General features: G+C 31.7%; 2 protein-coding genes across 2 annotated transcripts in view; both read right to left on the bottom strand.

Annotated features, from left to right (window-relative positions):
- Positions 1–23,206, bottom strand: part of LOC136985953 (probable phosphorylase b kinase regulatory subunit beta) — a 35,385-nt gene extending 12,179 nt beyond the window's left edge. Inside the window, exons 1-19 of the mRNA XM_067283377.1 lie at positions 23,066–23,206; positions 18,149–18,202; positions 11,816–11,878; positions 11,463–11,616; positions 11,252–11,387; positions 11,062–11,164; positions 9,613–9,720; positions 9,482–9,541; positions 9,267–9,403; positions 9,045–9,204; positions 8,758–8,955; positions 8,172–8,229; positions 7,991–8,071; positions 7,763–7,918; positions 7,560–7,657; positions 5,526–5,537; positions 777–923; positions 617–700; positions 450–554 (exon numbers count right to left, since the gene is read on the bottom strand). Of these exons, the coding sequence (XP_067139478.1) occupies positions 450–554; positions 617–700; positions 777–923; positions 5,526–5,537; positions 7,560–7,657; positions 7,763–7,918; positions 7,991–8,071; positions 8,172–8,229; positions 8,758–8,955; positions 9,045–9,204; positions 9,267–9,403; positions 9,482–9,541; positions 9,613–9,720; positions 11,062–11,164; positions 11,252–11,387; positions 11,463–11,616; positions 11,816–11,878; positions 18,149–18,202; positions 23,066–23,137 (1,986 nt within the window). The 5' untranslated portion in view covers positions 23,138–23,206. The remainder of the gene's footprint in view (positions 1–449; positions 555–616; positions 701–776; positions 924–5,525; positions 5,538–7,559; positions 7,658–7,762; positions 7,919–7,990; positions 8,072–8,171; positions 8,230–8,757; positions 8,956–9,044; positions 9,205–9,266; positions 9,404–9,481; positions 9,542–9,612; positions 9,721–11,061; positions 11,165–11,251; positions 11,388–11,462; positions 11,617–11,815; positions 11,879–18,148; positions 18,203–23,065) is intronic.
- A 475-nt stretch (positions 23,207–23,681) lies between these two features.
- On the bottom strand, positions 23,682–26,614 carry LOC136985698 (disintegrin and metalloproteinase domain-containing protein 10-like). The gene is made up of 4 exons (XM_067283032.1): positions 26,022–26,614; positions 25,292–25,950; positions 24,245–24,809; positions 23,682–24,180 (listed from the first exon to the last, which is right to left on the bottom strand). Exons 1-4 carry the CDS (start codon positions 26,612–26,614, stop codon positions 23,682–23,684), a joined length of 2,316 nt encoding a protein of 771 aa, XP_067139133.1.
- Between the last annotated feature and the right edge of the window lie 256 nt (positions 26,615–26,870).

Below are 26,870 nucleotides of genomic sequence, written 5' to 3'. Positions count from 1 at the left end.
ATTTGACTAAAGTATTTACTGCAGATTTATATAAATTATGAGTATTATAGAAAGTTTTGAATTGATTGAATTTTATATGTACCTAAACAATCCGTGACAATAAATTTAACATACCGGGTGATTTAAATTAAAGTTACCCAATTCAGTGCCTTCAGCAGGGAGAATACGAAAAAGCTGGAATAATTCTCGTGCGACTGCACTGTGGTACATTTAAATGACTTCGCACAGTCAATGGCTTATTGCAAGTAATTCTACGTGTAACTGCACACAACCAAAGCGAGCCATCAAATTAGATAGCTTGTCGCAGAATGATATGAACATGGTGAGAAAGTTATTTTTCATGCAGTGCATTCTCACATGAAACAAAGTATAGTTACATGTACAGTTAATGAAGAATATTGTAATGACAATTTTACCAATAATTAATAAAATTAATCCATAATACTTACCTTAATATCATCGATCAGAAGAGCCATATCATGAGACAGATAAAAGTCACTAACTTCAAATATTAATGGATAACAAATAACTGTTTGACCGCATATTCTATAAAGCTGAAAAATTTTGAGCGATCTTACTTCAACTGAAGAGAAAAATAAAAAATTTAAATCGTTACCTTGCTCGTGCCCAGAGCGCCAATCGGACGTGGTGGTCTTCCCTTTAAACCAAGCTTCCTCGTCACTCCGAGAAATTCGTAAACCTAAAGATTATCGTTAACTTTAAATGATAACGATATTTTATTCCTCTTCATTTTGATGTAAATTTACCATACGTACTTTGACTAATTGACTTGGAGGCCAGATCTGAACGGGTTCTACTTCGTGAGGCGTCTGCGTCTGAATACCGTAAGTGGCCATCATTGCCTGTAATCTCATGCTCTCTGCTATTAGAACCACCTGTACCACCAAATCGCTAGACGTGCCCTGTAAAATATAAATATCCGATATTTAAATAACTGATTTTAGTACAAGAAATTTTTCGAAAGGTATTTGACGCTTACGTCAAACAACTTTCGACATGCACATGCACATGCTAGTTCTTCTGGAAAAGAAACTCTAAACATACGTTCGAAACCACAAATTATTACTTGTACTATTTAAGAGTATTTAAAATTAAAATCTTGTAAACTTTTAAAAATAATTTCCGTATTTTACGGAAAATTTCTTTTAGAATCTCTGATCCAGAATCTTTTCATTTCCCTTGTTAATTCTCAATTAATGTGAACACAGGATTAATATATTTGTGAATGTGTTAAAACAAACAACAACACACAAGCAAGTTAAGAAAATCAGCAGTAATTAAGCAGCGTGCATTAGAAGCTCCAAATTAAATAATTACATGTATCATGCGACTCCATTGGAAGAACAATGAAAAATTGATGCTAGAACGCATGAAGGAGTCCCGGTTTATTTAAGAATAAACATTTTTCAGGATCATACCGTCCCCTATTTGGATCTACATCCCGAAATATGTTTAATCTTAAGTAAATGTGGACCCCTTCCTGTATTCGGCATCGATTTTTCTTCATTCAAATTAAATCCTTTTCACTTAATTAAAATTATTCTTTATACTTTGAAATGAAAATTATGCCAAAATTTTATTGCTTTCTAGATCAAAGTTAAATTTAATTTGAAATTTTATATTTATTATCCAAAAATTAATTAATTCTTTTCAGTATAGTGATAATTATTTTACCCCAGTAAAATTATTGTTATGTTCACAATCAGTAGGTAACTGCTGTAATGCTTCCATTGCCTAAAAGGTGATTTTACAGCAATCTCAAATGTTTCCGCAATGTTAAAGATTTAGTGGAGCGTCTATATAGGACGCAATGCTGGAAAATTTGTGCTGTATTTGAGCATGGGCTGGGTATTGTTGCATGAATAGAGGAAACAAACAATGTAATTTAAGACCAAAAGTTATTGATGATGATTCAGAAAATGAAACAAAGTTAGAGTAATTAAAGGGTAATACAAGTAACGAGAATTTAATATGGTACCAGTATAGATTACAGGTTTAAATTTAATTTTGCTACATCTTATGTCTAAACTGGTAGCCATTCTGAGTGAGGGCACATTGAAGTCTGTTCCCAAATAAGACAGTATAGAGTTCTTCACTGCCAGAGTTCCTGAGGGGTAAATATTTAGTGGTTTATTCTTTATTGTGTACCAGTACATTAATAAGACATTTCAAAATTTACAAAATCTAAAAAGTATTGTAGTAAAGGGAAGTGGTGATACATTTGATGTGTGCGCACCAAGAGATTTTTTTCATTTAAATCAACTTTTGCAATCAGACTAATGAACCTTTATTGGTGTATTTTGGACGTTTATATATTGGGTTGTTCGGAAAGTTCGTAGCGATTTTTGATAGCCGACAGTTGAGACACCGATTGACGCAAAAATGATTAGAATTGTACAAACCAATGAATATTACGATAAATGACCTTGAGACGCGTCCGTTACAAAAAAACCGTTAAGATTATTCAAATAGCGTTTAATTTGGCTCATTGCAAAAATGGATGCGAACAACGTGCATTATCGACACTTGTTTCTTTTCTTTTTTCGTAAATGCAAAAATGCTGTACAAACAGCAAAAAAGATATGTGATGTTTATGGTGGGAGTGCTGTATCAGAATCAACTGTTCGAAAGTGGTTTGCAAAATTTAAAACTGGTAATTTCAGCCTTGAAGATGCTCCTCGCTCAGGAAGACCTCCTGTTATTGAAGAGGACCACATCAAAGCATTATTGGATAAAAACCCTCATTACACAACTCGAGAGATTGCAGACATAGTGAAGTCATCAAACAGTACTGTATTTCAACATCTAAAGAAGCTCGGATACGTGAATCGTTATGACATTTGGATACCTCACGACTTAACGGAAAAAAACTTACTGGATCGCATCTCCATTTGTGATTCTCTTGAAAGACGAAATGAAAATGACCCTTTTCTGAAGCGTTTAGTGACAGGTGATGAAAAGTGGATCATTTATAACAACATCAGCCGAAAACGATCGTGAGGTAAGAAAAATGAATCACCATTAAAAACTCCAAAGGCCGGTCTTCATCCAAAGAAGGTCATGCTCACTGTCTGGTGGGATTGGAAAGGAATCCTGTACTATGAGCTGCTTCCACAGAATCAAACAATTGATTCTGATAAGTATTGTTCCCAATTGGATAAGCTGAACATGGCAATTAAAGAAAAACGTCCGGAACTGGCCAATAGAAAAGGCATTGTGTTTCACCAAGATAATGCCAGACCTCACACGTCTTTACGAACACGCCAAAAATTATTGGAACTAGGCTGGGATGTTTTACCCCACCCCCTTACTCACCCGACCTTGCCCCGTCAGACTACCATTTGTTCCGTTCTCTACAAAATTCCCTTCATGATAAAAACTTTGATACTTTGGAAGCTTGCAAAAACCACGTGGATCAGTTTTTTGCGGAAAAAACTGGAAAGTTCTACGAAGAGGGTATCATGAAGCTGCTCCATAGATGGCAACACGTCATTAAAAACAATGGCGCATACATAATGGAATAAAAGTATATTTTTAGTATTAAAACAATTTCTTTTATTTCTCTTAAAAATCGCTACGAACTTTCCGAACAACCCAATACTTTGAAGTCCCTCTTCAGTATTTCATTCTTTGTATTCTTACATACAGTGTCTTCCAGAATGAATGCTACCATTTAGAACTACTATAATTAATACATTAATTATCTGAAAAGTATGTGACGAATGCCAATTGATAGAGTAACCATTTGTTTCCCACCCGCATTCAAACAATTTGCCGTCTACTACTTCTGGGAAGCGCCATAAACAAAAATGGTAACTCTGCAACAGAGAAAGCATTTTGTGCTCTGTAGTTTGCATAGTTAGAATTATCATCACTGTGTGATCTGCAGGAGCTGTAGAATTGTGGCTGCTGTGGAAGGAGTGATGACACTGTACTGTAGTGAGAATAGAAAGGATCTGAGTATCAATTGGATGTGTGCCTTGTGACACGAAATGTATGCATTGAGAAGCTGTAATGAGAAAATGTGAAACTTGGACAGTTTTCCAATGTTTTAATGTATGTAAGAACATTCTCGGATAATAATTAATGTAATTACAATAATTTAAAACGATAACATTCTTTTCGGAAGTACCTGTATTATGGTACGTCGCTCTTGTATCATCCAACTTTCATCTTTGCAATTGCTACAGTCTATGCTTCGGCATTTTATATTTATTAGTTGTATAAACAAAACATGCAACAAATAACGAAGTATATATTTGCTAGCAATCTTGCAAAGTGTATTCCACTTTCTATAGTCTTTACCAAAATTGAAAATATTAATATTCTTTAAACTTCATACATGGTTAATGGTTTATTGATTAATTCAGTACGTAATTAAATAAACTATGATCTAGAATCATGAATTGGGCCAGACCCACAACGGGAGCATGGGATGGGGTCTGACATATCCGGGACAGACAGATAACATGGAAATGCAGATGATCCAAAAGTCCATTTTAATCAAAGCTAATTGATTTTTCTTTTAATTATTTTTTAATTTCAGATTAAATTTAATGCAATAGTTTGTACATTATGAATAAAATATGTTTCGAAAGTGATAATTAATTAATCAGTAAACTCTAGATGTGATCATAGTTGAATAAACGTTCAAGCATAATCAAATTACAGCATAATAAAGAGTATGCTGTAATTCTAAATATGAATTTTTCTAATATTTTCAGGCATTTTGGACAAATGATTGCTTCATATGATTGAATGAAAATTTATGTTACGTATGATAAGCATTGTTGTGTGCAAAATTACAATTTTGTTTTGGACTCTCCACCCTGTGGACACTGAGAGAACCTTTTTAATTATACCCGACATGGATTTGGCCAACCACAGAGTGTGAGTAAATGGGATGGCGAGGGACGAGACCTGACATTTCGGGATGGCACACCAATGGAAGTTTCCGTGGTTTTTGGTCCATGCAGATTTATCCCAGGTTCCAAAAATGTAGATTTGTGTCTCGACTTCCCTCAGCCTTCCAGTCATCAAATTACATTGTCAAGAATATATATGTATAAAAGTAGTAAAATTTTTGTATACATTTAATTCTATTTTAATGTATATTATTCACAAATGTCATAATATTCCACACAAATAAAATAAAATTAATATTTTCTTTAAAAAGATTTATGATTTTTGTTGTAGATAAACATATGAATCATTTATCTATTGTAAATGATTCATATGTTCAGAGTAACCCCCCTTTTATTAATGTAATTAATACGGTAATGCTTGCAGAGAAATAACTATTGTAAACATCTGAATACATTTATCACTGTTATAATATAATAAAATACTAGAAAATAATAAATTTTTGGTTTTGATAATTATGAAGTAATCAGCTTTACTACATTCAAACTAACTTTTACACAAAAGCATCAAGCAAGACAGCAAGCGAGAAGATGCACACGTAAACGATCACAAAGCAAGAAAGATACAGAAAAGATACTTACAACTGCTTTACCCTAGAAGAAAGTAAGAAAATAAACAAATGCTCATTTAGTTGGACAACAGAAAGTATATTTATTGAATTTTAATATTAACGCTATTAAATTATATATTTAAAATGAACCGACAATATATTCGTAACATAAAAATAAATCTATTTATGCAAATATATCATGTTAAATTCAAAAGATTTCTGTTTTTAAACAATTAAAATAAATTTTCATTATATAAAGTTATATATTTGGTAAACTTTCTTGTATAAAATATAAAAATTTAAGTAGCAATGTATATACTATTGTTTTAAGTAAGTCTAGTATGTTTTTTCTGAAGAAGAAAGAGAAGTTTAGTTATACTATTAAATACTAATCACCATAATATAACATAAAAATATAGAAATAAATATATAAAATATTTAACAAATTTAATTTTGGGATAGCAAACTCTAGTTACTTTTATATACTGAGGCCAAGTTTCTCAGCTAAATAATAGGAAGGACAAAGTAGCCACTGTAGTTACTCGGCTGAATTAATCGATTCACCTTTAACGGTGGTCGAAATTTAAAGAATGCTAATGCTTTCGACTCAATCAACTGGCCATTTTCGGGCACAGACAGTTGAATATTGGCACACTGAAGATGGCCGGTTAACGGTCAACACTCTTTAAACTTCGTCCACCCAAAGGCACATTTGATTAATTCAGCTAAACAAACATCAATAAGAATGATTATTTTATTAAATGTGTTTTTGTTTTAGCAGAATTAATAATTATAGAAACAAAAAAAGATCTTTATATCAGTGCAACTGAGAAGATGGTGAAATTAAGTTCATTAGAACATAGATACTAAGAAAAAAAATTTAATTTACATGAACATACTGCTGTAATTTTTTTATTTGGAAACATGAAAAATAAAATTATGTAATCCAATGAATATTTCGAGCCTAAATTCTTATTAAATATTATATAGTGATATAAAATTTATTAATAAGATCAAATTTAAATTACATAGTAAAAGAATTTTGCCTTAATTTAAAACAAAGTGAAATCTGTTACAGATAAATGATCTGTATGTTCATGTAACAAAAACATTATAAGATTAATTAGAAATATTTATGTAAATTAGGGATTAAATTAATTATAATGTGCCAATTACTTACTACGAATTTGCTATATACAAATATATTAATTGTTAAGTAATAGAACATGTTTTATTGGACTACGTTAATAAATTTATCCAGGTGCAGAAGAGATCTTTACAGCATTGCATGAGCATATGCTGATGATGCATTAGTTTCACTGCAATGTTTATAGTAAAATGAACTGATCCATTCAGAAAAGAGACACGTTAAACTGCATGATAATTGCTTGGCAATATATAAATTTTACAATCATAAAAATGTGACTAAAGTGACAATTTATGTGATGATAGCTTTACAAAACAGCCAACAGAAAATAGTCTGCTACTTGGTAGAGTCCTGAACAATGCCCTACACTCACAAACACTACTTTAAAAAGATTACATTTTCATGACTGCACAAGCAGTATACATACTCATATAATGCCGAAAATATCTCTTTTGAACCATGATAAATGTTAAAGTGAACACCCAGTATAAATGTCACAATAATATATTATTTCAATTATCGTTTCCAATAACTTATATTAATAAATTACTAAATATTAGTTTCTGAAAACATTTTCATATAAAATGTATTTTTGAAATAGATTCTGATCAATTAAACCTTCATACTACTACAATTTTTTATTTTACAGAACAATTTATAAGGTAATTAAATTATTTATTTGATCATCTTGTAAGCCATGTTTTCCACACCAGTTTTTTTCCCTAAAATCCTTCACAACATACACTTTTAATATAGCACATATTACATCTAATATAATATACAGTGGCATCACATTTAGAAACTTAATGCCAACGATTTGCTTTCCCTTCTGACGATTGCCTGTTATATTTTTCAGCAAATTATATATTTTATTTGCCAGTTCTCAAGTTGACTTAAATGTAAAAGAAAATTTCTCACCTGAAAAGCCGAATATCGTCCAGTTTTCCGAGGACGATTGTAAGACGGTAAGTAACGTCTAATCGGGTCCAATTCGTTAATGTGAAGCAAACCGTCGACTGATAATTAAAAAGAATGAAGTAAATCGTTAAAATTTTCTACAAAAGTAAAAAAGTAATTAATGATTTATTTTTTCAAAATAAAAACTATATAAGTTTATTTACTCAGTAATTCAGAAATAATATATAATGACTGAGCTAAAAGGAACATATTTGAGCTGTCCCCTTCTTCACTAGGACATCGCATTTGCGAACCAGGATCTGCCCTCTCCTTTTCCAGATATTCAGATGGTACATAAAAGTATTTCACTATAACCCCATCTATAAATGGAATTTATAAAACGATATAACTCTTAGTATCGAATTAATAATAAATTACTTTAAATAGTTTACCGCCGTATCGATCGTGTTTTAATTTGCCTTCTAAAAGCGAGTGATATTTCTTCACTTGCTCCTCCTTTCCTTTGAATATTCCTAATTAAAAAATAAAAATTGAATTACTCTTATTCTCACTTTGCTAAGATTGAGAAGTTAATCAAATTTAAATTTTCACATTATTCCTTTAAATACTTGCCGTCGAGTATCAAAAACAGATAAAACATTGGCCATTCGCATTCTATATTGTCAAATTCCTATATAAAATCAAATATTCGTGTCAATTTATCACACTAATTTTGAAGTGCATATAATATATAATTTATCTTAATTAAATCAAATTATTTTAATTAAAGATACATTAAATGCCAAGAAAGTTATATATTTTTATACTATTATATTTTAATAAATTAAAGAACAGAGGTTCTAGATCAGTGATTCTCAGCCACTGTGCTGCGAGATTTTTGAAATGTGCCGCCACTGTGAATACCCGTACTGTACATAAGCGACATCAGTTCGATAGGTTCTACCTTCTTGGGGTGCATTTGGAAATTGTAACCGGTGTTACCGGTAACTGCCAGTAGTTACCAAAACATTTAGACAATGTGACCTAAATAACCAACTGCGTTTAAAAATCACTGTTATAACGTCCTGTGGTACTTACCGAAGTAACTGTGTGTGCCGCCAAATTTTTACATTATTAAAAGTGTACCGTGACGAAAAAAAGGTTGAGAATCACTGTTCAAGATCCTTCTTAAAAATATATTTCTAAAATAAAATCATACCTTTGTTTCAGATTGTTTATAATATCTTCGATTGGTATCTTCAAGAACGGTTCCGTATCCATCACGCAAAAACCTTTTGAAACCATAATTTCCTTGTAACTTTCGTATAACTTTCTCCTTTGTCCGATTATAGAGAAGTTCGTCGTGGGTTGCAAAACATGGATAACTTATAGTTGGTAAGAGAGAGGCATCGGTATTCTGAAAATATTAAAGATTACAATTACGTAACGTCGTGTATTGCAACTATGTAATAACTATATGTTGATTTATTACACACAATCCCTTACCTTAGAACTAGATTCTCTTGGTAGAAGTGTTTCAAAAATACTCCTGTTTCTGTTATGGGCATCGATATCAACGTAAATCACAGACCAAGATGCACCTTTATCACCGAATAAATTACAGCCATTGATAGCTTCTAAGGCAGATTTTGCCATTCCCAAAGAGCTATTTAATATAAATTATATAAATCACAATAATTTTTACATTAAAACTTTTCAAAATCATACCTTGCATGAATTTCTGGGGTACCATTATTATATTTACTCCCTCTTTCCCACAGGCCATAATCGGGAGTTCGATAGGCTCGTTCGACATAATAGACTAGATTTTGTACAAAATTAACTTCGTCCATTGTATAAACTATCTAAAAATTAATAATTAATTGACTCAACATATTTTTTAATATAAACAATTAAAGAGTTTATAATTTCCTAAAACTCACTTGTAGTCCTGATGTGATCATTTGAACGAGCATTAATAAATATAGAGAAACAACATCAATCTGTGTAATAAAATATTATTATGAACAAAAACTAAGAGAGACGGATAAATTATTTTTCTAATTTGATTTACCTGTAGATGACCATACTGATCTTCGGACACTATAACTTCACCGGTATTCAGATTAAATTTGCTGTGGAGAGCGTGCTTAGGACATTGATTCATTTTGAAATTTTCCATCTGTTACAGTTTGAAAAAGAAACTTGTAATCACACTTTCATAATGTACAATTAAATTTGAAGATAAAGAAATTTATAACGTTAATTAATCCCAATCGGTTTCTCATATATTCACAGGTTTATTGATGATAATGTCGTTATATCTGTTAATACATAGTAATGTAATTTTAACTGAGGTAGAGTGTTCGTTTATTTGTTTATATTTAAAAATAAAGTACACAGTTAGGTGAGTTAACTCTAAAGGTTTACTCACTTTATTTCAGTTAAAGCAGATATAAAAACGTTGTATATCTAGAAATCAGATTAACAGGGTACGTGAATACAGGCAGTCCTCTACTTACGAACAAAGCTGACAGATGGCGGGTTAACATGAGCATGAGAGGTAGGTGAGAGGCTCTTAGTTAAGTTTGGACTGTAGTCGTGTGTCATTTGTTTACTATTAAAGTGCAGTTGGTTATTTTTTTATGTACAGTCGAGTTTATTTTTGAAATTTTACGTTAAAAACATTTACAGTACATACATATGTACATTTGTAGTTGTTTTAAATGAGTAATTTTAATAAATAATGTACATGTGATTGATTTGAATTTATACTTTCCTTTAACAATCTTAATTCAACATTATTCGAGTAGCCTAAACATTACATAATTGTAAAAACAACATTGTATTTGAGTTTTTGCGCCAAACATCGTCTTTCAAGTTACAAATTTTTCGACTTGCGAACGACCGCTACGAACGGATTATGTTCATAAGTAGAAGACTTACTGTATATATAAATGAATAAACATTTTCCTCATTCTGTATGGAAGAGAACAGAAGTTGTGACTTATTTATTCCATAGAAAATGTTTGTAACGAGAAGATCCTAGTTTACAGCATGAACAATCTGTACAGTTATAATGATTAGAATTGTCATACTATATGTGTGTTTACAAGTGAAGACTGACTTGAAATTAGTTGGTTTAATTGGTAATAACACATCTGTTCTATATGTAGGTATTGTGCGTTAAAACTCAATGTTTATAAATTCAGTTCCGGATTGATCTTTTTCTCTAGATGTTTCTAAAAGTATTTACTAAGTTAATTTTAATTAGTAAATTACATGATGAAAAATTCACCTACTGCTATAACAATTGCTAATCTTAGAAAAGGTGGCCAGATCCCAGAGATTCACTATTTCTACAATTGTTAGCATTGGGAGGAAGTGAAATGGTAAATCTAAATGGCTATTGTCCCCAAGTAATAACATGATATATAAAGGAAAAAACTTTACCTTATTATATTTAATTATGTTTAAATTTGAGACAAATTTATAAACATGTAATTCGCTTTATAGAAAATACCTTGTGCTCGGATTGCTTCATCCAACAAAATAATATCCCACGCATACATTTTACTACACTCTGACCCAATTCGTATGCTTTGCCTCTGTCGTCGTCAAGCCTCCTATGAAAAGTTTACAATTAATTATCCAATAAGAAATGCCGTCAACTTAAACAACAATACATTTTGAAATAATTTCATAAAACGTACTTATAAGATTGGAAAAGGCTCCAAACAGCTGTTGCACAATAAATACTGTCTCTAATGTATCCTTCATCCTTATCTTTTGTATGCCTTGGGAAAAGACCGGTTATTGGACTTTGATAATTTAAGAGCTGCCTTTTAACTACAAGGAGAGAGAGGAAAAATAATAATAAATTGATAAAAATTCCATTAATATTAATAAAATTAATTCTCGAACCTTGTCCATAATATGCATCCAACTGACGAACGGTATCCGCATAATTAGCTATTTTAACCTGTTCCACGTCGATTTCCGAAAGACTACCAAGTCGACTCCGCTTTGGACTGAAGACATCCGTCAATCTTGGAGTAGGAGAAAGCGTTGCTTGCGCCTGCAACATATTAATTTACATATCAATAAAAATTCAAATAAATTATAAGAAATATTGTATAAATGAAATTATATTATTTAAAGTTTTTACCATATGAGATTGAGTAAATACACCCAGTTTAAATCATAGAAATCTCTTTGGATTCTTTCAATTTTATTACTGCATCTACAGACGATTTTCAGAAATTATGCAAACTTACCTGATAATTAACTTTCCGATTTTTGATTCGTTTTAAGAAGGATCCATCATGAATCCTATACGTCTATTAAAAATCAAAATATCAATCATATGAGCATCATACAACCGAGTCACATAAATGCAGCAGCAGAAAGAGGCACAGACTATTTTGACAACACAAGAACACAGCTTGAAAGCATTATAATTGCTTAGTACTGAAACATTTTTATGTATTTAACAAACAGCTTAATTTTTTTATAATATAGATTTTAAAGATTAAGTTAGCCACCAACTAAAATATAATTTAAATATTCTATGGTAGAATATCTTCTAAGTTTATTCAGCCTTATCTGTTTTATATGCTATGTATAACAGTTGTAATAATATAATTTATATATGCAAAACAAACTGCAGGATTATTTACAGGCTGTAATTTAATGATTACTTTATTTTTAATCATTAAATTGGCCTTGTTACAACCCAATAAATAATCCGACAGTTTGTTTGGTGCATCTAATAGAATCGAGTTGATGTTTATGTCATTATATAAAATTATTTATAATCAAACATATTATATATCCGAATGCAGGGTGTCTGACTTAGATGTTTAATAGAAGAAAACTAGTATAAATTGGAAGCTTATCATAATTTAACAGAAAAGTTGTCATCTTCTGGTACGTTGTTTTCTACTCAACATACTTTGGTACGTGCACCAGCAGTGGTGTAGATGTCCAACTTGTATTCCTCCTTTAACCATATATTCAACAGCATCCGAAATCCGACATTGTCAATAGCCCGACAGATTCTGTCTCGGATTGTTCAAGTTAAGCATGTGAACACCTGGTTCTTCATAACACCCTGCAGGAAAAAGTCCAGTGGAGTAAGAACCAATCTACCATCTGGAAAACTCCATTCGGATATGACAATATCTGAATTATAAAGTGAAAAGGGTTCATTTATTTAAAATTGGCGTCAGGAGGAAGTTGATGCATTGCATACGTTGCAGCTCTAGTCAGTGTGATCTATCACCTTGTCCTTCATTAATGTGCACCTATTCCATGCCCAGCAAGTCGTAGATGCCAACATAAAATACAAGTTATAAAATTTATTAAACCTCTAAGCTGAACACACCAAATTAATTATTATTCTACTATTTTAATTGGGCTAAATAAATTAGCTCCTATCAGAACACTAAAATTAAGCAATCTCCTATCAAAAATGGTAAAAAAAGATTGGTTGTTGTTTACTCGAGCTGGATTACAATAGTATCAATCAATCCCATGTCTATATAAAAAGAAGAGAATTAGCTTTGGCCTGCAAAATGAACAGCAGTGCAGCCACCTTATATCAATCAAGGGATAAGTGGAGTAAAAAATGATCTTAACATTTCAGAGTTGTTCACTAATTATAGATTAAGCGGAAGAGGTTGTAAAAAGTATATTGTATGTGATGAGGAGGGGAGGTTCAAGATATTGTCTATGTGAATTTTTTAGCAGTATTAGTGGCATACAAATTTGTTCTTATAAACCTACTTACTAATAATGTGAATAAACTATCAGAAAATATTTGCAGAACTTTTTACTCATTTTTTTCAATGTTAGAAGAGGGTCTATAAACTATTGTATATGTAATTAAAGAGGAGAGGATTTGACAAAAGTAAATCATTGTACACAACAGGGAGAGAGGGAGTCAGAAGTCATTCAATAACTGAACACACAATTAATAGATGACCTGTAAATTGTTTTCAGCTGTAAATTATACGGCGGAGAAAAGGATTTAGAGCGAAAATAATTTTTGTTTTTGCAAGTATTTCACAAAGGTTTTATGTAAATCATAACAGATTACAACATTCCTACAATATTTCAGGACATATTTGTAAACAGATCCGACGAATATATTCATTTGAAAATCAGAACATACACAAAACTGAATGGAATCCAAATGGGTCAAACGTGGTAAATGCGGTATTTCTCTACACAAGTCACCGTTTCTGAATATCACTGGTGAACCCAAACAAAATATGGAACAAATTGTGAATCAATGCAATAGCTTTTATGCAAAGAAGTGGATGGATATTATGGCAGCAACACCATCAGCTCTGGAATGGATTATACAGCTTGACATCAATATACCAGTTGAATCTGTCTATTTAAAGCATGTTTATCTTGAAATCTATTTTTTCCCTGCATTTTCAGCCTAAATTTAATATATTTTCCATATTTATCATCTCAAATAATTTTCTCCAAAACCTCTATATCTCAAATTATGGACTGAAGTGTCAATTACAAATCTGAAGCTCGGCAACTACGTTTTGATAAGCATAAATTATAGTCAAGAGTAGCACATAGCTGCAACTAATGCTGCTTTTCACTGATTGGCTACGAGTTTGGCTTGTGTTTTATTGGTCAAAGAAAGTCGGGCTTCAGAAACTATTGAAAAATTATTTCTGTTAAGGTATGGTCAAAACATTTTATTTATACCTAATGCAAGTGTGTACTGTACTTGCTATTGCATTATTAAAATACCGTACCTCCGACCTAACTCATTACTGTTTACTGTGAACGAACATCTATATCTCAGAATTTGTCTACCTTGGAATTTTTTCTTATTCCCATGAGATTCGAGGATAGAGAGGTTCAACTATATTTTATTCTATTTCAAGCATTTGTATTCCCTCATCCTTATAAATAGGAATTTGCTTATGATTTTTTGTCATATGCTAAATAAATAAAACAAGTTTGATAATTTAAACCCAAATTTTTAAAAATCAAATATACAGATAAATGAGCAAATAAAAATACAGTAATACCTCGGTTTTCGTTGACTTCAGTTATCGTCGATTTTTTTCATAAAAAATTTGTCTGTTTTCATTGATTGCCTCGGATTTCATCAGTGCGCTCAAGTGACCTCTCTGCTAATTTTACGAAAACAAAAGGCAACCCACATATTTTTCGGTGCAGTGTGGCATTATTTCTCGTTGTGTGAACATTACCCCGCGACGGCCCACCATTGGCTAACAGTTCCGTTCCCTGAACACTGGGAGTTCGGTCATAGATTCGAGCTTTGCCGGGGCAGGCTGGCAATGTGAAGTTTTCCAGGTTTTCTCCACGTTTGTAACGCCCAAATAGGGGCTAGTTACCCTTAAACGGATTTCCCCGAAGGCATTATTCCCCTCATAAACGCATACAACTACTATTACATGACAATTACGTTACACTTTACCATGAGGCGATATAGGCTAGAAGCTCGTGTCCAACGAGCTTCTACAAGACAAGACATTATCCCGCGTGTCTAGCCGAACAATTCCATTGCTTTCAACTTAATGCTAAATATCTTATCTTTAATCTTAATGCTTTTATCTTTATGCTAATTAGTCTTTTATGTTAATTTCTTATTGTTTTTAATATTTAATGCTATATTAATTCTCTATAAAATGTGTTTTTGGTATGTATTTTGGAGTGTCTAGAACGAATTAATTGGATTTACATTGATTCATATGGAAATAATTGCCTCGGTTTTCGTCGATTTCAGATTTCGCCGATTGTTTTCGGACGGATTATCGACGAAAACCAAGGTATCGCTGTATGTAACAAAATTCAGATTAAAAAAAAAACTTTTAATTTTAAGTGTCGTAAAGTATAAAATTAAAAATTAACTTTATTATGAGTAATTTTCTATTAAAAATTTAAACTTAACTGTTTCTATTTTAGAATTTATTTAAACTAAATGATGTAAGCAACATTTAAAGTACTTGCAAAACACAAGATTAAATACATCATGCAATAAATATTTTTGTAGATAGACCGAGAGAGTAACTTTTTACTTATCATATTGATAAGAATTATATAATATTAAATTTATATACATGTCATTTTAGATTAAACTAATGATTTCGCTAGCATGAATTTAACATTTTTTTTCCTAACTATTCTGAAAAAAAAAAATCAAAAACTTTTTACAGTAGTAACAAAAAAGATGATCGGGTGAATATTTTCTTGGATAAAATACCGAGGAATTGAACGATATTACTGTTCAATTCCTTGGTAACGTCTACAGTTTTTCACTATTTAGGATACATGTATTAGGCCTACACGTTTTTTGCACAGGTGTGTAATGCATAATGACGTTCTACTTAAAAACAAAGGTCCCATACGATTGTAATGTATGTGAAAAATTGATAGTTACCTTATCTTTTCTATGTTTAGATATAGAAATTTTGTTACAATTGTGTTACGTATAGCTTATATAAGCAGTAAACTATACCATATTAGTTTGTCTAATTACACTACTATGTCTGTTTAACAACAAAGTTACTTGACAATGTATTTACCAGAATGTATCTCCATTGTTAAATCGTGCATACCTATAATATTAAAATAATTGTAATCAAATGTATTAATATTTTTATGCTAAATATTTGCATAATTTATGACAATTCATTATGTTATTCCTTGTGTTATCCCATAAGATATCTTAAGCTAAAAATTCTACATAATTTAGAAATATCACAACTTTAAATAAAACATAATGTTATACATTATGCAAATATTCGGACTGTAAATTAACTTCGTAACCATTGTATTAAGATAAATTTATTTCTTTTAATCTTTATATATTTTAAATTATTAATTAAATTATACCTAATTACATATTATTGCTATTTCTATTTACTGTGACAATACATAATTTGTCAATCAGACACTTTTGAAGAGCTCAAAAACTCTAGCCAAGCATGCTAGAGCTGAACGTTATGCTATGCAAATTGCTTCAGCTGTATTAACCTAAATATATAATAAATTTTTAACCTGGTAAATTCAATATTTTATATATTAATATATAATGAATGTTAATTTGAATATTTAACTTCCACACAAAAGCAAAGGTTATTAAAAATTGAAAGCAAAGCAACAAAAACAAATAAAAATAATATAGTTAAATATTAGTAAATGTTATTTTGCTAAATTTATAAATTACGATAGCGAATTCAATAGTTTGATATAGTACTTTGATAATATATTATCTGAGTTTCGAGGAAAATATTTTAATGTATTTTCCTTGAAACTTAGATAAAAAGTCGGTAATAATGCTATTCACTAATGTTTTTAATTGCAATTTCTAAAAATAGTAACTCGTACATCAAATGATTCTATTGAACTACTGAAAATGACGTCGGAGTATGTCGTCTTACAAATCATCTACAGCACATGAACTGTAGACATTTATTTAAATTCGTGCAGGAATAATCACTATTTTAATATGATTTCTCTGAGCATAAAGTTATCTTTTTGTTTGCACGTGTGTTGAGGTACCGTCAGTATTCATTGAGGATATATATATATATGTATATAATAACAATACTATAGCACAGTTTTAAAATAATAAATGCCAAATAATAATTAAGGCTAATTATAGAAAGGAAAATAGGTCAGACAAATAACAATTTTGTTCATTTGACTACTTTCTCTTTTGGTCTGGTGTATTAATAGATACAGCCTATACAATACTACTGGTGTAATTTGGATAAATAATAACAACTACATGTAAATATCAATAAGCAGTGAAAAAATTAATGTATAAAAACAAAAATGAACATTTTCTTCTGTTTTAAACAATCATGTTCAGGTTAAAAGAATATAGATATAAATGGATGCATATTCGAAAATAGAACATAAATTTAAAAGCTAGAATCGTCGCGAAATGCGCACTCGTCCCTTGCAGCGTCGACGTCGTGCTTCGATCCAGATATTACAATAAATAATTTTTTTTATTATTTGCGTCTTAGTATACTTTTACTATGATACTATTCATATGAAATAATCATACAAATAAACCAAAAGTAGAAATAAAACTAATAAACAAAATTCCAGCAAAATTTAGTTCTATTCAACAAAGATTTAGAATAGAACTATGTTGTGGTTCCTAATGGCTCAGCCGAAGAAACCTGAATTTGCAATAAAATCGATACTTCCCGTTAGCTCGTTAGCAGCGTTCGCAACAGAACTGGATATCCACGTTAACTTATGAGCTCATTTAATACAAATGACCCATAATTATGCAAAGTTAAGAGTTGAAACCTTACAAATTTATAAGTCTGCCAAAAAAAGTCGTGCATTAAATGTTTGATGATTGCTGATTTAAAGATTTTTGTGCTTTGTTTATTAAACAGTTATTTTTAATGCGACATATGCAGTGCTGTCAAGTTAGGATATTTTCTACTAAATCTAGTAGATCGAGACTTTTCCCCTCCTCTGTAACTGCAGCCTGAATGGTTTGGATTGGCTAGATTAATTAATTTTGATTTCATACTTTTTATTTACTGTTAAATATATTGAGAAATAGTTAAATTAGTACTCACTTTCCAATCGCCAATGCCTTCGGAGTGTTCAGAATTTGGATATATCTTGGAAAGCTGTAAATTATAGAACCGTAGTATTATATCAAAGAATATTCCCAAAACAAATATCTATAAGTGCTTTAATAATCTCGTCAAAATTTCATTACAAAATACAATTAATTCTAAAAATAAACAGTCGAATAATAAGTAAAAAAATGAACAACAATAACTTATTAAGATTATTATTTTTAAAAAATATCTTTGTGTTACAAAGTTTATGTAAAAGTATTCAAAGATAATGGAGATTTTCTATCTTTGTTATCCTTGAATAATTTTAGAGAATCTTCGTTATCGTTAAATAATTTCACTATCGACTGAATATCGGTAATTATTTTATTATTGTTCTGTAATAATAAATTCTGTAAATATTTTAAAATTAATAAATCAATTAAAATGATTTCGAGGGGGTTACTATATTGAGATTTGATTGTAGTTTAGTATTATTTCGAATTAAATGCAGACTATTGTTAAATAAGAGTCTAAAGTTCTAAAAATCGAACGTATATTATTGTGATATCGTTGCAATGCTGGGCTGTAATTTTTAATCATATGCTAAATCATGTGACTTCTAGTCCAGATTTGGAGTTAATCAAGCCTCTAGACCAGTGATTCTCAACTTGTCACGGCAGTGCCGTAACTAGGGTGGTGACAGCGGTGCCCAGGCACAGGGCGCAGACCCTTGGCGGGCGTAGAAAAGACCTGGACCAAGTTTTATATCATAGTTTTGGGGCGTAGTTACAGAAGCTCACACCAGGTGCATAAAAGACTAATTACGACACTGCATCACGGTACACTTTTAATAATTTAAAAATTTGGCGGCACACACAGTTACTTGGGTAAGTACCGCAGGACGTCATAACAGTGATTTTTAAATGCGGTTGGTTATTTAGGTCACATTGTCTAAATGTTTTGGTAACTACCGGTGGTTACCGGTAACACCAGTTAAAATTTCCAAACATGCCCTAGGAAGGTAGAACCTATTGAACTACTTGTCTGACATCGCTTATGTATGGGTGTTCGCAGTGGCGGCACATTTCAAAAATTTCGCAGCACAGTGGTTGAGAATCACAGCTTTGGACCCTAACTTATTCCCTATCTGGTTTCTATTTTCATCTAACTCTGTTCTTGAAATTAACGGACAGACGACGCTAGGAATTTATATGTCCACAATCTGAAAATTGCAGCCCGATAATTATTTGTTTAAAAATAATTTATATTTTTTGAGTAATTTTTCCTCACTAAATAAATATATTTGATTTTCAAGGGTATTTTATTAGAAAGGAAGAGTTATTTCGACGATATCAGTTAAAGGAGATTATTAAACGAATAAGAGGAAATTAAAAATTTTTAATATTGCTACATTATTTAGTACAAATGACTGATGATAAAATTATGTAATAGTATTGGTTTTATTAAAATAATTAAATTATGATTTAAATATAAACTTTACATTAATTTATGTGGCATGTACAGTACAGTAGGGAAAGTTATGTTAATGTTTGTTTATTCTTTTACAGGTTAAGCATGACACTGACAGTGAGTAAGGAGGAATAAATTCAAGTTATTCTGATGGGTAAGACCTGCGGCATTCGATTGCACTTAGTAGATTGCTGTGTGCAATTGGTGGGATATTTGGATGCAACCTGTTAAACTGTACAGACTACCACTTTCTTTCAGTGCATATATTATATATATCAGTGGCGTAGCGTGGGTGTCAGCCGCCCAGGGCAGAGGAAAATTTCGCTGCCCCCTTATTTAGGTATTTTTACAAGATATTATTATTTATTGTGAAATTTTGCTGCCCCCTATAAGTGCCACCCCCACTACGCTACGCCACTGATATATATATATATATATATATATTGTTGAGGTATTGGCATTAACTAAATTATAATAAAAAGAATGATAAAATCTCTTTTTCTCCTTCCTGAAATAACATAAAAATATCAGCAATACATTTAAATTTTGTTTGGTTTTACAATATTTCAAATAAGTTAAATTTTATTACTATTGTCTAATGAATACAACAATCTTTCAAATTGCTATTGTAAACAGTTGGCTGTACAGTATTCTCGCTGGTATTTTAAATGTTTGTTGTGTTGATTTTTATTTGAACTATAAATTCATAACTCTGAATAATTTCCATAACAAAAGTCAAGTCTGGAAGAGACAACATTTAAATCAAACGTTTGCCTGTCTAGTTGTTAATTCCGTGTGGTTCTCACATTAAAAATTCATTGTGGACGGTCAATCAACAAATACGATCTGTCAGATATTACTCATATTAAAATGTCTTTCACATTTATACATGGATTCAAAAATACCTGTTCTTCCTTTAAGTAGATATTGCACGAAAACAAAACGATTGTAATCTAATATGTCTGCTTATATTCTTTTGAAGTACATTCGAAGGAAATATGTGGATACTAAACATCTGATGTCACTCCTTCCACAACAGACCGAAATTCTACAGCTCTTGCAGATTAATCACGTTGTACAATGACGAGTAATTCTGTCTTCGTGAACTGAAGAATACAAAATGCCTTCTCTCTTGCAAAGCTGCCATTTTCATTTATGCCACTTCCTAGAGATATTGCCAATTATGCTACCCAAACCTCTGTCTAATCCTAGAGGTAGTAGACAAGATGTTTGAGTATAGATGGGAGATATAACTCAGATAGTTACTCTATTGATTGGTGTACATTGCACACCTCTCAGATGATGATTAACATACTTAGTCATTTAAAATGGTAGCATTCATTTTGAAAGACCCTTTCATATACATGTTTTGGAAAGATATTAAATAATGCTTCAGAACATTACATTGAAGTAAGAAATTCATTTCCCCACAACTCCAAAAGAAGACAATTAAAAAATAAAAGTGTTTTAATTGAAAAACAATTATATTTACATTCTTACAGCTTGTGTTAGACCTTATACAGTTATGTAATTAAAAAATATAAAAATGGAATGAAATCATACAGGGGAAAGAGAGATTAAATACTTGACATCGATATACTGAATGATCGTAATATCATAAAACACACGTTTTACATTACGATCGTCATTCTCTTTCAAATGGATAAACACAGATGATCTTGGAATAAAAATAACTGAGACATTAGCTATTTTTATTCCAAGATCATCATCTATTTTCTAACTTCTTTCTATTTTATAAGATACTTTTGTGCTATGTTTTAATTTATTTGTGTTATGGATAAAAAGATAATGCTTATTATCCCAATTATCACATAATATTGGCTTAATATAATTAAAAATGCAAAAATGCAGCAGAGTTGTAGACCATACCCACAGGGGCAAAAAGTCAAAGGAACCATACCTGTACATGTGACCCTTTGCAAGTTACGCCTGCCCAAAATCAACCTACTTCTGGGTGACGCACGATCGGGGATCAGGTCGCTCCACTAAGACTATTGCATTTAACTATTTAGCCCAAGTGACTAAGCCAGCTTTGAGTAGCCTACTTGATCATTGGTGGAGTACTTGGTGTTATATAGTTTTAGGGAGTGTGAGGACTTCCTCCCATGTGGACACTGAGGTATGAGCAATAATTGGGTTACCATAATGGTTGACAGCAAAATGTAAACAGATTAGCATTAAAAGTACTCAGAGAGCAAGGCAAAATAAAAGGAATTTATTCATTTTTTTCAATCTAATAAATGTAGGCATAATATAAAATTTCAATTTATACTTTCCTTTAGAGTACAGAATGCAATTTTAAATATAAGAAAAATATTTATTTTACCACTGTGACAACAAGTACCGTCGAATTAAAAAACTGTTATAATGAATGTGCATGTTCTCTAATCGACAGAGACATTGCATTTGCTTGTATAATGTTACCACCCAGCCAACAAATACAATAATAATCAAAAATTTAGCACCTTTTGTCAGATTTAAATCTAAGCAGTTATGATTTAAGTATTAACTGCACGATCGGTCAAAAAGTACGGAAAATTTTCTTCATTTTTTCTAAGTACGACACGGACACGGACGAAGTCTTTAAAGTACGGACCGTCCATACTAAATATGGACTAACAATAGCAAGCACCAAAGCACAGAGAATAGACAGTAGTACCGGTACATAGTAAAATCTGACCTTTGCAGGCAAATATCTCACAAAAGGTTGTATGTGCAGGTAAAGTTTCTTTGACTTTTTTTCTTGTACAGGGATATACAATTCTGGGGTGGGGGGAAACCCCTCATTCTGAGTTCACATCTCAATCTTTTTTTTATTTTTGTATTTCACTCATTCATTTTTAATTTAAATTTACTTACAAAAAACTTTTCAAACTTTCTTCGGATCAATACGAACCATTAAAATCAAATGAGCGAATTGAAAAAACCATCTCCCAAGAATAATTTTTATAAAAATACATTCAAAATAAACATTAATGTTACTTTAGGTGCCAAGATGGCGGCTCGTCTCCGATTCCAGCAAAAAAACAATGGGATGCACGTTCTAACCTAACCTAACCTATTCTAATTACCATAATTATTAGTAACCAAATTATTAGAATAGGTTAGGTTAGGTTAGAACGTGCGTCCTACTGTTTCCTTGCTGGAATCAGAGACGAGCCGCCATCTTGGCACCAAGGGTTACGTTAACCTTTTAAAAAGTTTTTTTTAAAAAAACTTTAACTTAAACAAATTTCAGTAAGGTAAAATAGGAAATTACCCACAAATTTATTACATTTTTTACACATTAATCATGTTGTTTACATTCTAAATACTGTGTAATAAGTTTACTGCTACACACTTCATTCAATTTCCTATTCTGCCCTTGAATGCAGTTAAAGGGCAAGCTATAACGTTTGAATTTACGATAATATACAATTAAATTTCAAATATTCTTACCGCAAGACGATCATATTTACTGATTCTCCTAATCCCATACATCGTCTCACCTTTGACCCCTGAGATGGACATATTTTTACGTCACAGCTGATAGATCACGTGAATATATGCTATCATAAACTCATCTTCGCCAGTTCCCTCTGCCGGACGAAAATCAAAACATTAATTTAATTTATTCGAATTTAAATTTTTAAAATAAAATTAAATTTAATAAGTTTATTATGAATTAGAATAATTTACTTGATTTTATTTATTTTAGTAAATAAATAAAATAGATAAATTTACTTAATTTAATAAAATTTCAGGGATAAATGAATTACGTTCGAGCGTTACTGACCTGTCCACAACCTTTCTTGTATTGTATTGTATTGAATTTCATCTACTTAACACCGTTCTCGAGATTGACGAAAGACGGACGGACGGACGACAGTAGACATTTATAGGTCTACAATTTTTTATTGCATATTGTTCATACAGCAGTTTGCAGTTATGTGAGAAGTACAAAAACAAAAAAATACAATTAAATTTCCACCACAAATAAAATTATTTATTTCTAATTACAGAAATTAAAATCGATTACAATGCTAGAATAAGACCGAATTAAAGTGATTATAATTCAATTTATATCATCTGATGACGTCTGTGTCTTCTTTTTCTTGACTTTTACTTTCACTTTCTTGGCTCGTTTTACTCGATCAGTCGATTTCTCTTCTTGTTGGACTTGGCTTTGGTCTAAGGACTGCACGTCCTGAATTTCTTGCTCGATGCTCTTCACCGGTGTCTTCTTTTGCTTGACTCTAATAGGCAATTTTGTCCTTTTCTTGACACGAGGAGTTTCTTCATCGTCTTGTGTAGGTAATTGTGCACCTTCCGTGGACTTTTTTATGCCCAACGAAGACATTCGCTGTTTGATGTTTTGAATTGCCGATGGCTTATCTTCGTTAGATTTCTGTTGAGATTTGACCACCTTATTTTGTATGGTCGTTGGAACGTCTTCGGCGTTCTCCGATTTTCCGGAAAGATATACTAAAGCTACAATCATTAGTACAATGAAAGGCAACGGAGAAATATAGTACCATACAGTGTAACTTTTCTTCGAAGCGCAGTACCCGTCACTGTGGGAATAATCACATATGAATAAAATTATATGGTAAAATAAAAGTAATTAACGTCAAATACCTCGTGCATATCCCAAAATTTTTATCGCAATGCGACCCTTCTGCTTTTACGTACAGTTGATGATTGGAGGGAACGTAACCGAGAGACTCGGCACTTTGACAGATTTTAGGTTTACTTTCGCAGCAAACATGGCATTCCCATTTCAGAGGCAAACAATTGCAACTTTTTAGCTTATTATCTTCGCAGACGTCGCTGATGCATTTTCCGGAACGACAAGTTCTGGCTGTTCCTAAACACAGTGATCGGTCTGGCTCCAGTATCAACGGACAAAAAGGCGACTTTTTATTACATACGTTAGAAGTGTTGTAACACGGTACGTTGCTGAAACACTTTACGTCGTTGCGCGTATTTAATTTGCAATTCAAATCGCAACATTCGTCTGAAGCGGGGGAACAGTCCTTTCCTTCTTGAATCGTGCAGGGTAATGGAGAGTTTCTAGACGTACAGCACGTCATCTCTATGTCACATTGACCGGTAGAATTATTACAATCGCAGGATTCCCCTTCCTCCACAATTCCGTTTCCACACACAGATCTTTGCAATGTCTTCAGGCAGAAATCTATTTCTAAAAAAACAAATGCAAAATTATACAGATTTCAATAGTATAATTAAAAAGCAATCACTACTATATCACACGAAACAAATAAACCAGCTAAAATTGACGCTTTGCAATTTTAATTATAACATCTAATGTTATACATTAGATGTTATAATTAACATATTAACATCTACAATCTTATCTTAATTCTATAACAACAGTTCATCTGAATGAAATGTAATATTTTTGCCTATTGTCTGCATTGTTTTCCAAATTCGGAAACGGCCTAAATACACGATGTCGAATAGATTGAGTTCAATTGAATTGAAAGGGTGTAACATAAGTAAATTTTCCAACAGCACCTTTACTAATTTCTCAGCAATAAAACTCACTTCAATAGTCAAAATCTAACGAAAGATTTTCCAAAATTTATCGCATTTCTTTCAACAATTTATAATTTGATAGAAATTCTTAATACAATAAGCCAGACATCATTCAATTGTCCTTACCTTTCCTCTGTAAGTGTTGTCTGATTTTTCTCTTGCAATATGGAGAAAATTCCAAATTGCTTGAAGTTATCCAACGGGGAATGTCGGGATGCATGATGTAATGTCCGTTGTCATCATCTCGTTTACAATTTTCAGGATCGTGCGGGCAACCAAATGCGTGACCCAATTGGTGTAGTACATTGGCGGCTACTTCAACTTTCGGCAATAGCAATCTATTTTCTATATCCGTAACGAAACCCACATTATTCATTATCTTGGCATCTTTAGACCCTTCGTGGGAACATATCCCTCCTCGCTTTTTCACTTTTCCCGCCGAATACGTCGATTTGGTCCAGAAATCCCTATGACAAAAGCAGATCAACATGCAATAGGGATGAGAATATCGAGCTAAATGATCTAAATAAGTCGCATGAGTATAGTTTATATTTGGCCGAAAAGGATAGTTAGGGCTGCTTTCATCTTGGAAAATTGTAACCTTCTCCACGTTAAACCTTATATTATCAGGAATTCCATCTTCGTCTATGTCTAAATCTTTAAAGATGTAATTTGCGTTCATGACGTAGAACATCATCTGTGCCACTGCTTTCTCGCTGTCATAATTCATTCTTTTAAAATACGTGTGGTCTGCCAAGAGTTCTAAGGAGCAACTCCTTTTATTGCTACAAAATAAATCATATAATCAATTTAAAATATGCTCGTATGACACGTAATAAATGTATGTAAGCCTTACCTTTTATTATTCTTAACATTTAATATATTTTCCGTCAGTTTTACGTAATTACAGTCGGTTCCTCCTGATTCGGTGTCGTTCGTTACCTCGTTGCAAATGGAATTTCTATTTTGCCGTTCAAATCTGTGTGTAACATCTATCAAATTGTACACCATGGATTGTTCGGCATCTCTCCGATCGAAAAGATAATCATAATATGGTTCGACATAATAAACGTCGTCGAGGATCTGTAATCTTCCGGTAAAGTTATTATTGTAGAAATATCCAAATAATTTTTTGCCTTCTACAAAGAACAATTTTCTAATGTTTTTCAGGTGATACTTGTGTATTTTCTTCCCTGTCCACAGGTAGACTTTTGTCGCTGCCGAAAAGACGGTAGAGTTTCTATTGGCAAGAAGTCTCAAGATTTTTCTTCCGAATAACGGGGAATAGAAAGCAATACTGATTTCCCCGTATCTAACTGAACTAAAGTTTACCGTTATGAAATTGTGTTTACCTATTTTGTATATATTTTCATATATGGTTTGGCTGGAAACATTCACCAGAGTTATTAGCCCTATTTTTATTAATAAGGTATGCCAATACATTTTCATCTCGCATATATTCGAATTAAACGTTCTTATCAATATCTCGTTCCATAATTTAAATTGAATTTAAATTCTTTTTTAAATAACCGTTGTGTACAAATTTAAACCGATCGAATTATTTTAAATATATTATCAATAGTCAATTGAGCTAAAATTAAAAAAAAAAATTCTAGGGCTGTAAATTTTCACTTTCGTCCGTCTGTCGGTCTGTCCTTTCTTAATCTCGAGAAGGCAGTCAGATAGACGAAATTCGAGACCATAT

This window comes from Centruroides vittatus, unplaced genomic scaffold (genome assembly GCF_030686945.1).
Source record: "Centruroides vittatus isolate TY-2023 unplaced genomic scaffold, ASM3068694v2 contig_1213, whole genome shotgun sequence".
In the NCBI taxonomy this organism is placed as follows: Eukaryota; Metazoa; Arthropoda; class Arachnida; order Scorpiones; family Buthidae; genus Centruroides; species Centruroides vittatus.
The sequence above is the reverse complement of the archived record's forward strand: the minus strand, read 5'-3'. Positions and strand labels throughout refer to the sequence as shown.